We start from the raw sequence: 12,922 nt of genomic DNA, 5'->3' as shown, positions 1-12,922 counted from the left end.
CATCCGGGCACAGTATGGGGACCCATGGGCTCCAGGAACCCTAAGCTGGGATCTTTAGCGGGTCAGACTGTTAACGCGCCCATCTATTATCCATTTGTAGTGGTAAAAACAAAAAATGATGAGAGAGAATTATCTCGGGACTCCCCAGACTGGAGCCCCTGCCAGACCCTCTTACTTGTGAGGGGCATGTGAGGACCTCATTGCATAGGGGCTTCCACAGGATCTGGCACAATGATTTATGACAACAAATATGTTTTATTGAAGTTGGGGGCCTAAGCCCTCTCTTAATTTGCCCTTTTGAGACGGCGCAGTGGGGACATCATTATTATTATTATTTATTTATTTATAAATGTTCAAATATTTGTTTGAGTTACGTTGAACAGTCTTATCATGAAGGGCTCCGCGCGAAACTTTACGTTGGAAACCCCTGCAATAGAGGGCCCATTGTAAGTTGTTTCAACGGGTCAATGGTTCCTATTCCCACATCTACACCCATCCGTGCAAGGTTTACTGCAAGGTTTTGACGTGAGTTGGAATGGTCAGACCTAATGAGTCCAGATCTAAATCTGATAGGTAAGCCTTTGGGGTTCTATTATCATTTTATATTTATTCTCAATTTCGTCAGTTTTCAAGTATTGTGGCGTTGAAATAGCAAATTATGCGAAGTTTGTTTTCTCTGGATTCCGTTCTTCTTAACATGAAATTTGAGATACGAAATGTGGAACGGTTGATTTGTTATTCAAGAAAAAAAAATTAAAAAGAGAAATTCAAAAGCAGGGCCGTCTTAAGAGCATCGTGGGCCCCCGGTCCAATTGGTTTTTCTGAGGCCCTACCTTGCAAATTCTAGAAAATTTCAATCGGATCTCATTTTTGTGAGGCCCCTCTTCTCCTGAGGCCCCATGCGTTAAGACGACACTGTTCAAAAGCAATGAAAGCTTTTTTTTAAAAAAAAAACTCCCAACCTTCTTTTGTTACCGTAGTATACAGGTTGTTTCATGAAGAGTCATGGAAAGAATATATTCATGCCCCCTTTACATCCTGCAGCGGGGTCCATACGCTGGGATGTTTGGCAGGTCCCTAGCCACATTTCGGATTTTCCACGGGACCTTCTATATTGAATTTATAGTGTGAAAAAGCAAAAAATGATCAGAGTAGGCTCGGAGTCCCCGACTCTTGTGGAGGGGAGGGGGGGGGCATGAATTTAATGTATTAAATACAACGTTTTTCATCCTTTTCATGCCGGCAGAAACGAGAGAAATAAGATAAATAAAAATAGAGAACGGCAAAACCATAAGAAATAATTTTAGGATCAGAAGATAAAAATGAGGAATAATTTGCGTGCCAAAAAGAAAATAATTTGCATACCGGCAATAAATAAATATTGGAAATGATTCGCATAGGCCTACTAGTAATAAGTAATAAATAAATATTGGAAATAATTTGCATAGGCCCACTAGTAATAAATAAATATTGGAAATAATTTGCATAGGCCTACTAGTAATAAATAAATATTGGAAATAATTTGCGTAGGCCTACTAGTAATAAATAAATATCGGAAATGATTTGCATAGGCCCACTAGTAATAAATAAATACTGACCGGCAAAATATGAATAATTAGGAAAAAATATTTAACAGATAAAGAATGAATAAATAAGAAGAAAATAATTTTTTGCGGGCCCTACTTAATATATAAAATACTGCAAACGAATAAGAGAAATAATTTGCTGACCGGAAATGAAATCACATCATTGTTATAATTAGGAGATCTGGTTTTTCAAGAGCAGTTACTGTTGCTATGTTTGTTGACAAATGGGTATTTTTAGCCTGCTAGAAACGGGGGGGGGGGGGGCTCAAAGAAATCACTTTGCCCGGAGGCCTATGGTGCTCTTTAGACGGCACTGTTGCTTAATGTTGTTGTCGTTAAGAGAGACGACACACTGATGCGAAATAATAATAATACGTTATCTGAACCCCCATAAGCGGAGATAGACTTAGCTAAGTCTGGGGGGGGGGGGGGCATGGTCATTATTGCTGAGTGGGCACGATGATGATGATGTCAATCCATATATACGTATATACATTAGATCAGTCCACTCCACCTTTGACGCTGGGGGGGGGCCCTCCCGTACCTCCGCCCATGTCTGAACCCTACTATGCACGGCCGCTGATATTTTGCGTCTTTTTAATCTGTGCATCTACGCACATCTCCTCCGAACGTTTTTCTTTTAGTCTGTTTCAGGGCCGTAACTAGGAAGGGAAGCAACTGCAAAATTTAGGGGCGGCTATTTGAGGTGTAAACGTTATGAAATTATCGAATTCCTCAAAGTTGTGGGAGCGGCAAAATAAATTTTGGCCCTCGGGCGGCAGAATCATGTTCGTTCCGGGCGGCAAAAATCCTAGTTACGTGACTCTGGTCTATGTTAATATCTTATATATAAATGTGAAAGTATGTATGTATGTATGTATGTATGTATGCTCTTTATACAAATCTACAGTTTTAGACCGATCATCGCCAGATTTTGCATATATACCAAACAGGACCGGGATTGAGCCGTAGGCTACTTTAAAAGTTCGTCAGAGCTGGGCAAATGCCCGAAATGGGCGAAAAACTGTCGGGCAACAATGGTTTTGGGGGCCTCAACAATCACTTTCGGAACGTTTACTTTGGTTACCGTGGTTCCCAACAATGCGTTTCAGACGTGTATATGTCTTTATAATGGTTTGTCACATCTTTAACACTGCCATCATTACAGTTTATTCCTTTATAATGGTTTGGCTCTTTTCCAATACTCCCAGTAATTAAAAAAAAACCCTGGAAGCACCAGATATTTTTGCTTGCATGTATACAGGGTGTCCTGTAAGTGCTAATGTGGCCTTTATCTCATCAACCACCCATCGTTGAGGTATAGTTTCAATTTAAAAAGTGCTTAAAAGGAGTTTGAATAATATTCGCTGTAGAAGCTGGACATATGGCGTCACTAACAACAGAAAACAACAACTACGGCGATAAAACTGGGAATAAAAATGTTAAACGCCAGCTGATGAACTCAATGCTTGCCTCAAATCATCAGCACTCTACTTCACCAAACACCAACTCTAGCCATATCGCTACATTGCAATTTACTGCCATTAGTGAGATGGGTTGGAAGTGAAGGTTCTGTCTATCGGTGGTCGCCTCGAGTTTGTTAGGACATCAACACTCTGGCATGAAGCTAAAAAATTATCATTATCCACCAACATGCGAGCTCAACTGCAAAATGACTCAGCACTGCTACCATTTTCACATCAGTTGATCAAACTTGGCAATGGAAGAATTCCCGTAGACCCAAGCACTAGACTGATAACGTTCCCAACTGGATTTTGCCAGTTATTATATATATAAACTCAGTTCAAGAACTTGCAGACCACGTTTTCCCAAACATTCAACAAAATCACCGAAACCATGAGTGGCTTTGTGAGAGTGCGATTCTGGCACCGAAAAATGGCAGTGTGAACAAGATCAACGGAAAAATCCTAAAAATTATTTCGGGAGACTCCACATCTTACAAATCGGTTGACACTGTCACAGACACAGCGCAGACAGTTCTGTATCCTGCAGAATTTCTGAACTCTTTGGATATTCCGGGTGTGCCACCACACAACTTGACCCTCAAAGTCGGAGCACCTATAATGATTTTGAGAAATTTGGAAACACCAATGCTCTGCAATAGCAACAGACTCTGCGTGAAGAAATTGCACAATTACATCATCGAAGCAACGATTCTAACTGGATGTGCCAAAAGAAGACGTCTTCATTCCACGTACCCCAATTATCACTGGAGAAATGTCATTCACTTTCAAGCGATTACAGTTCCCGATTCGTTTAGCTTTTGCCATGACAATCAACAAAGCGCAAGGCCAGTCGTTAGGCCAGTGGCAGGTATCAACTTACTTGAGCCCTGTTTTTCACACGGACACCTTTTCGTCGCCTGTTCGCGTGTTGGTAATAGCAAAAATTTGTACATCTACACACCAGATGGAAAAAGAAAAAGTATTGTGTATCCACAAGCGATTGCCTGAAGATTTTAATTAAAATATTTAAAAATAAAAGTAATTTTTTCTTACTTGATGCAGAAATTTTTTTGATTAAGAAGTAATTAATAAGCTATACATTTTTTACGGGGCGGGCAACGTCGCCGGGTATCAGCTAGTTGGTTTATAAAGAGAGATGTTGAAAATCCTTCGTAATTTTTTTTCAATAAAATTTTTTTATTGTATCGTTGTCCTTTTCTTTTTTTGCGACACAAACACCCAAAAAACCAAATCTGAATCAGGCATTATTAATGGTAAAGAAAAAAAAAAAAAAAAAAATTGCTGCATCGGCCGGGAATCGAACCCGGGCCGCCCGCGTGGCAGGCGAGCATTCTACCACTGAACCACCGATGCGACAGAAGCATTAGCAATATACATGTATATAACAAATATTTAATGATTTCATGTTTCACATTTGCGTATGTTTTGATTAGTGTTTTTCGTTTGTTTTCTTATAGATTTCAAATCGTAATAATAAAAAACGAATTCAGTAACACAACTGATAACTTATTATACATTGGGAAAGATAGATGGCAGCAATGTCCTTTCCCAAATCCGAGGTCTAACCTTAGAGGAGAAATATAGTATTGTATATAAGTAATATTATTATAAGTAACTAAAGTTTACTTATAGCTCAGTGACATATTAAAAGAAAAAAATAGAACATTATTAGCACACTCGGTATAAAATCAGCATTTTTAATAAAAGGATCCAAATACTAGAAAATAAATGATTCTGTCTCAAAGAAATCGGGACGTATCGTCATCATTATCATGGATATCATCCGATTTATGGTTTCACTGAATGGCAACAGATGATCGGCGGTGTGTATCCCGTGTTTGTTTACGGTTGAATATCGACACGAGGTGTTTTCTGCTTGGTTAAGGAATCCATAATGTCGACTTGGAATCAAATTCAACAGCAGCTGCGGAACCCGAACAACCCGGTCGTGTTCTTCGACATCACTGTCGGAACGACGGAGGTCGGCCGAATGAAGATGGAGCTCTTCGCCGACGTCGTCCCGAAGACGGCCGAGAACTTCCGACAGCTCTGCGTCGGGGAGTACAAGAAAGACGGCGGCGTCCCGATCGGCTACAAAGGTTCGATCTTCCACCGAGTCATCAAGGACTTCATGATCCAGGGGGGCGACTTCGTGAACGGCGACGGCACGGGCGTCATGAGCATCTACGGGTCGACGACTTTCCCGGACGAGAACTTCAAGCTGAAGCACGACGGGCCGGGGCTCCTGTCGATGGCCAACAGCGGCAAGGACACCAACGGGTGCCAGTTCTTCATCACCTGCGCCAAGTGCGACTTCCTCGACGGCAAGCACGTGGTGTTCGGTAGGATACTCGACGGACTGCTCGTCATGAGGAAGATAGAAAACGTTCCCACGGGTCCCAACAACAAGCCCAAGATCCCCGTCATCATATCGCAGTGTGGAGAAATGTGACATTCTCCCCCCCCCCCTCATTGTTGTTTTTGGACTCGTCTCTTCATTCCAAATAAATTGACAATTTCATTTCCATAATCCTAGCCATGAAAATGGCCATTGCATCGCTTCTTGTTTTAAACATGTTGTTGCCAAAAAATTTTAAATCATGTTAAATTATAACATAGGTGAAATACCTCCCTCACAAATCGGTGTTGTATAAAACAGTGATTTTCAATGTAGGGCCATATTGGGAAAAGTAACGTCACAAAGGGGTGCGTACACGTGCCCTCCTTTCTTAGTTTTTGAATCTGGCAGCCCTAAATGAGTGGGTAAGTTACCAAGTTAGTGAGCGAGTCAGTGACCATATGAATATGTGGGTAAGCAAGTGAGGGAGTAGGTGAGTTTCCAAACTAGTGAGTAAAACTAATCTTGTTGATTTCGGGTCAAGGCTGAACCCTATGCTTGCTAGATGGAAGGAGGGTGTAAGCTTCTACTTGTCACTTTGAAACTTCATTTGGCTGCATCTTGCAATTTCAGTTTTCAACTGTAAACTAATAAGAAGCGGCTACTTATCAAAAGCATCTAAGGAGCAATTAAAGTATAATCTATTTTTGGTGAATATTTTATTTGCTGCCGATTTCACTATAATGTTTCAAACAGACCTTCGAGCCCATCTCTGCCTGCGAGCGATTCATTTCCCGTCATTTGGCTATTGTTCAAATTTCCGTTGTAATTTGTGGTTTCGTTCACCTTTGGCATAATTTTTTGGTTAGAATTGTTTTTACCATATTTGAGATTCGAAATGCTTATACGTTTTTCTGGGTAATCGTCAACCTAGTACTAATACAATTTGAAATCTGTGCCGAAATACTGCAGCTTTTGCTGCCATTTATCCAGAAATTTGAGAACTTTATTAATGAAGTTCACAAACAGGAAAATAGCACTCACCTCCAAAGTAAAATATGCAAAAATCGGTGACGTCGCTGAACAATCAGTGCTACTACAGAACAACCTAGAAGAATTCTTAGGAAAAATGTAAAAAACACAATTATGGAAATTTTTACTGCAGAACATTTCCAGTTAGCCGATGGGTCGTTGCAGAACAATGAAAAACATTGTGCTTTGGGGAGATGCATGCTGCCATCTGTTTAGAAAACAAATGAAAACAATTCATAAACCAGTGGTTTGTAATTGGGGGGGGGGGGGTGCAAGATGGGAATAAAAAATTGAAACGTTTTGAGTGATTTTTCTGGTAAATTTAAAGGATGAGAAGAATGGTTTTTAATTCTTTGAAAACTAAATCATACTGATATTTTGACGCCTCAATTTTTAACTCTCCCTTCACACAAAAAATGTGTTCTGTAAAATTCACGTTGCGAAAGTTTTTTTCACCAAAAATATTTTGCAGTTTTCTGATGTCGAACCTCTTGTTATTAGCATGCTATGCTTAGAGTCGATACTGTCGTGAGCATGCCCTTCCTCCACAAGGGTAGGGCTGACTGTACCTGGGACAATTACCATGATTTTTTTTTCATGCTAAAATTTACTACAGAAGGACCCGTGATAAGTCAATTTTTTGTGCTGGAATTAATAAGTGAAGAACATTCGTGTTTCTTTTCACTTTTTCCCTTGAATTTTGAAAAATGTGAGTTAATCGGCAATAAATAAAACATTGTCCTAACCGAACCGCACATTAGAAAAAGGAAGGAAATGGAAGAAAAGAACAAGTAAAACAGGCAAGAGTAGGTATGAAGTGGGGATTTCTCTTTTCCCTCATCTTACCTGTTCTTTCACCCTTATATGTGTATATACATCATGTGGGGGGGGGGGGAGAATCAACTATCAGAGTATAGAAAAAATGAAGAGAAAAAATATGTTACAAAAAAGATTCATGACGATGAGATAGGAAACAACTTGTTTGAATTTATTTCACTGCCATTTTGGATGCAATGTTGCGCCCTTGATCATAAAGTGGTCAAGTGACTCCCGATGCAGTTCCACATCACTTAAGCAACCCGTTGCACAATTAAATTCACCTCAGAACATTTAAAAGTGACATACGACACATTTACAGATCACTTAATGGACAGGTTACCAGATTTATCGCCAAATAAAGATAATCCAAATTTCTTGCCATAAGCTTGTACATGAAGTGATTTGTTAATGGAACACTTATACTCCCCTTAGTTTGTATCTGTTGAAAATTGAGAGAAAGCCTACTCCATTAAAAAAAGCTATGATATTTCATGGGGCATTTAATGATTTGTGCTTACATTGCTTAAGGTTAAAAATACACGGTTTTGTGACCCTGATGCACTCGAATACAAAACGTAAATTAAGTGAGATTCTCTCTACTTTTCTTTCCCTTTGTCAAGGATACACATACTGTATTTTACATTGAAAAAGATCACGTAATCTTTCTTATAAAAAAATTTTAATATCTGATGTATATAGTCAGAAGCAATATATTAGACGAGAACATTTTATGCGCAGTTACGTTTATATATATAAATAATATAATTCTTTTCTCTGTAATCTAATCGAAAATTCGTGAGCATAGTTCGATGTCTATATTATACAAGATCTTTCTGTGCAGTAGATTTGGAGAGGAATGATCAAATCAAAAGGCGAAAAAAAATCACTATTTCAACCAATCATCTTCGTCTTCTTCTTCATCACTGAATAGTGGCAGAGGAGGAGGCTGAGGCCTCCAAATCTGTGCAGGGTTAAACGATTGGAAAAAAAAGATAAATGAGTCAAATAAGCCAATGGAAAAAATAAATTGCACTCAAAAATATATAACAATCAAACATTAGGTACACAAAATTGTTGATTCAAAGAATTAAGCAATTAATTTATAATTCAACTGACTGGGAAGCCTCCTCGATTGTAGGAATCAAAACGCATTATGTAAAACCTGCATTTTTATTCCACTAAGGTTTGCACAAGGTCCTTGAAATCTGCAATACCACCCTTTGGGGGGGGGGGGGTGCAGACAGAGCATTCTTGAGTGATTCAAGAGCACTAAGTTAAAGATGCCTACAAACTGAACCACAACTTTTAACCATTAGCTATAAGTTAGAAACAGTGGATTTCCAGAAAGGCATCAAAAAATGTAATTATATAAATTAAGGAGGGGCTGTAGGCACAATAAATTTGGGTAGATCTGTGTTTGATTTTTTAGAAAAAGAGAGTATTATTAAATCATGACACTGATCAATTGTTCATGGAAGCACCAACATGGTGATGTTTACCCTTGATTTGATTGATACTGCAATAAAACACCCCCCCCCCCACCCCTTTCCAGAAAAGTTGAGCCCGGATTATCATAAACCTCCAAATATAACAGGATTGACAAACCCCCAGGTGCTAGATCACCATGGCAACTAAATACCTGACATTAGAGCCTAATTTTTTTAAAGTATGATAGCTGAATTAAAGTCTGAACAAAATTATTGGAAATTACGTCAGCCTGTCTGCTAGCAGGGAAAGGGGATCCCAGACAAATCAAATACACTATTTTGGAATGATTTTGGCAGGGAAATGTTTGGTGCCTATGAAACATCACTGGTGACTTTTTTTCTTTTTGGTACCATCCTCTACAAATACAAGGCCACAACAGGCAAAATGCCCAATGAGGTGGCTGAAAAAAAAAGATGCCTATAACAATAGAAGTGTCTCTTATAAGATTGGATAAAACATTTGTTATAACTCAGTTTGTCTGTATTACCATTCACTGGTTTGAACTTGACATTCATTTATTAGCCAACAGCTGTCGCTTATGCCTTTTTTTTTTTTTTTTAATGATCAGAGTCACTGTGAAAACTGGTTTTTCCACCCCCAATCAGCCTCAGGATTTTTCAAGGACCTCGAGCTCTGTGACTCTGTCTGGAGTTTTTTTTACACTGAATCTTAAAAAACTTCCATTCCATATACTGAGCAAATGACTGGGAAATATTTTGGTGGTTCTTGCTGCTTCTATACCAACTGCATAAAAATATTAAATTTTGAATGAAAATTATTGTCAAAGTTCTTTCTTTTGTTCTGAAACTTATAAACACGTGATGTAGAATAAAAAGAAGCCAACAATGAGACAAAACGTACAATTATACCTTGCTCGTCAATGTCATCAAGTTTGTAATCACACAAGTGAGAGCAATAACAGAACCAATAAAATTGTGGTTACCCTTACAAAACTCGCCCTGCCTCGTTTCTGTTGCACCTTATAAATTGATATCTTAAAATCTACATACAAGATGATTCCATAATTTCCCTTGCCACATTTTACGGCAAATCGTTGATAGAAGAGGCATACTTCCAATTACTAAATTACTACTTCCGAATACTACAAGTATCCACATAACATGTATACCTCAAATCTATATTCATATACATGTTAGTGATAAAGCCTGAAATCGGCCAATTCACGAACTGAATGATCCAGTTGACCCGGCAAATGTCTGAATTTCTGGCTTTCACCAGGTCTCACATATCAATATTCCAATTCCTTTGATTGTTAGGTTTACGTAGCTAACCATAATTATTATGGTAAGCTATAGTTAATTATAAATGACCATAATTATCACACAAAAAAATACACCAATGTGGCGATAATCTTGAATCATAGGGTTCGATAGAAAGGGCGAAAGCCCAAATTTTGGACATTGGCCGCGACAACTGAGCCAGCAAGTTCGCTTTGTAAGTAACACACATATTCATGTACTAAAGTGGTTGTATAGTTATTTAAAAATATAAACATCTTTATATAGCCCCTGTCCTCTCTAACTTCCAATTAGAAAGTTGTTGCCCTGTCTCTCCTGGTGCCAACAAAAAAATTCAACATTTCAAAGTGCAATATTCACTGAGATATTTGAACTCAAAAACCGGACAAAAGTTGGGAAAGAACAGCATAAACTAATGTATAACATGGTTCTTTCCCTCGTTTATGCTGTTCTTTTCCAAGTTCTTCTTTGATTTTTGAGTTCAAATATCTCAGCGAATATTGGACTTGGAAAAAGTGGAATTTTCTTTGTTTGCCTCGGGAGAGACAGCAAAACGATTCTAATTGGAGGTTAGAGGTTGGGGACCGTATAAAATTTCATATTTTAATAACTAACTTAATTTTTATTAACTTTAACTTAATTTTTATTAACTTTAACTTATAATTTAAAAACTTTGTGACACGAATGACGTATCTGTGTTCTACACATTATTCTGATCATTTTTCTAATTGGAAGTACACCTTTAGGATCAACGATACGCCAGTAAAATATGACAAGGGGAATCACTGTGTTGTGTGTGTTCTCTATACAAATCTACAATTTCAAACTGATTCTTTACTATAAATTTTGCATATATACCAAACAAGACCAGACTTGAATGATGGGCTACTTTAAAAGTTTGTCAAATCTGGGCAAATGCCCAAAATGGGTGAAAAACTGTCTGGCAACAATGGTTTGTAAGCCTCAACAATGACTCTTGGAATATTTACTTTGGTTACTATGGTTCCCAAACAATGAGCTTAAGACATGTTTATGTCTTTACAATGGTTTGCACTTCACTTATGTTCCCAGTATATAGAGAAAACCCTGGCAGCGCCGGTATTTGGACTCTACAACTATAATACCTGGTCGATTTCTTGTTGGTGCGATTTGATTTAAGAAAGTGATGAGAGGGAATACTGGTGGGAAATAATTAGCAACTAGGTGCTGATTGGCTCACACAATGTCACATTTTGGCAAAGGGGAAAAGTTCCTACAATTTTGCTTTTATGAAAAAAAAAATCCCTACTTTTTTCTTCCAAAAATCCCTTTTATATATTTATTTTTGTACAAAATTTGGATCTGCTCAAAAGCCTTCCTAATTCTAATTTTTTAAAGTTAGCAACTATATGTAGATTTTAAACTTGGATACGCACAGTGAAAGGTGTGTACTGACCAAACAGCGGCTTCAATTTTTCCAATATAAAATGATTAATAGGGCAATGCAATAGATTGTACTATATACCTCACAAAACTATCATTTTAATGCTATGGACCAGCCATGGAATGTTATATAATAACGTCTCCCTGAAGAAACACGAATGTGTAATGCTCTCGAAAAAGAAATTAACATGGGAAATGGCATTTGAATGTTTACTCCACCCATGTTACTATACGGAAGTTATTTTTCTAAAATGTTTGATAACATGTGTTTCAATAGGGATACACATTCCATTTCAGGCAAAACTTAGACACCAAAATAAGGTATCCAACTAGCTAATAAAAAAGGGGAAAATTTACACATTCAGGCTTCTGGCATGAAGGGGGAGGGAATATTAATCATAATATTCAGAATCAGGTAATACTGTCTTATGGCTATATATATATCTTAATTTAAATTCTCATTGTTTCTTTTTTTTTTTAATCTACCTCACGTATTTCATGTAAATTATAGAGTACATGTTTATATCACATGCATGCACTAACCATGCAAGAGAGACCCAGCATACAGAAGCAGCATTACAAGCAAAGCAAATGCCAAATATTTCATAGAGTATATACCAGAACTGTCCAAGTCACGGAGAGTATCAGTGATGAATTGTACGAATGAGTCCATCAACATGCTCTAGAAAAAGAAAAATCACCGCAGAGAGGAATGGAAAATGCTTTTAGAAGAAAGAAAAATAATACTAATGCATAAGAAACGGGTGTGAAAAAAACAAGCAAAGCAAAAAAGGAATGTTTGTTATTTTGCATAAAAAAAAAATAAAAATAAGCAAGCAAGATTGGTTCAATGATCTATGAAATCATGCAATTTCAAGGATTGAATTCTTCCCATTCAATAAATCAATTTAATGACAATTAATGTAACAGTCACAAGATGCAGTTGTGAAACCCTTTAGTTCTGAAATTTCACCCTGGCACACATGTAATGATCTCGTGATTAAAATAAGTTTTTCCCACATGAAAATAGTTCAGCACAAACACGATGCACATAGAAACTGAAGGTTTGATAAAAAGAATAAAAATTATACTGGCATGCCCGATAAACCAAACACATTTTCTTGGTCAAAGAACTTTCTGTAGTAATTATTATTGTTGCAAACTAGCTTTATAATGAGTGAACTGATTAACGGCTACAAAGATGGGATGCATCGGGGAAAGTCCTAATGCAGTGACACCCAAAGTGTGTCACACAGCTCCTAGGGATGTCACGGTTAGCTGGTAATATTAATAAAGCACCCGACATCGCCCAGCCCCCTCATCCGGGCAATGGCTAAAATTGACAATGGTCGATAGAGCCTGGGCGGTGCACGGAATGAAATGAAATGGTAATATTAATGCATATATGTTCGATGCTCTGAAGCAGTACTTTGTTAGACTATTCTAGGCAGCCATGGATGAGTGTTGACTAGGTCAAGAGAGTCACAAGTG

At 37.9% G+C, this 12,922-nt stretch overlaps 2 protein-coding genes and 1 non-coding gene across 8 annotated transcripts in view; 1 reads left to right on the top strand and 2 right to left on the bottom strand.

Moving 5' to 3' along the window:
• Positions 1–4,355: 4,355 nt before the first annotated feature.
• Positions 4,356–4,426, bottom strand: TRNAG-GCC (transfer RNA glycine (anticodon GCC)). The gene has a single exon. It is a non-coding gene; the product is annotated as a tRNA-Gly (tRNA).
• A 464-nt stretch (positions 4,427–4,890) lies between these two features.
• On the top strand, positions 4,891–5,603 carry LOC149069939 (peptidyl-prolyl cis-trans isomerase H). The gene has a single exon (XM_089249977.1). The coding sequence runs from the start codon at positions 4,968–4,970 to the stop codon at positions 5,523–5,525; it is 558 nt and encodes a 185-aa protein (XP_089106103.1). The 5' UTR covers positions 4,891–4,967; the 3' UTR covers positions 5,526–5,603.
• Positions 5,604–7,926: 2,323 nt separating this feature from the next.
• LOC149069938 (FK506-binding protein 15-like) overlaps positions 7,927–12,922 on the bottom strand; it is a 44,323-nt gene continuing 39,327 nt past the window's right edge. For 2 of the 6 annotated variants that reach the window (XM_089249970.1, XM_089249974.1), the window contains exons 28-29: positions 11,975–12,113; positions 7,928–8,223 (exon numbers count right to left, since the gene is read on the bottom strand). In XM_089249970.1, the coding sequence (XP_089106096.1) occupies positions 8,183–8,223; positions 11,975–12,113 (180 nt within the window). In that variant the 3' untranslated portion in view covers positions 7,928–8,182. Of the gene's footprint in view, positions 8,224–11,974; positions 12,114–12,922 lie in introns of all 6 variants that reach the window. The other 4 variants (XM_089249972.1, XM_089249975.1, XM_089249976.1 and 1 more) reach the window with 3 other exon arrangements.

This window comes from Pholcus phalangioides, unplaced genomic scaffold (assembly GCF_987345545.1).
Source record: "Pholcus phalangioides strain wild (caught in Gottingen) unplaced genomic scaffold, Ppha-v1.0 ptg000022l_1, whole genome shotgun sequence".
Taxonomy (NCBI): domain Eukaryota; kingdom Metazoa; phylum Arthropoda; class Arachnida; order Araneae; family Pholcidae; genus Pholcus; species Pholcus phalangioides.
This window is presented reverse-complemented; position numbering and strand designations above follow the sequence as displayed.

Bases quoted from the DNA above. Each gene is read 5' to 3' on its own strand.
- LOC149069939 (XM_089249977.1), top strand. From the start codon at position 4,968: ATGTCGACTTGGAATCAAATTCAACAGCAGCTGCGGAACCCGAACAAC.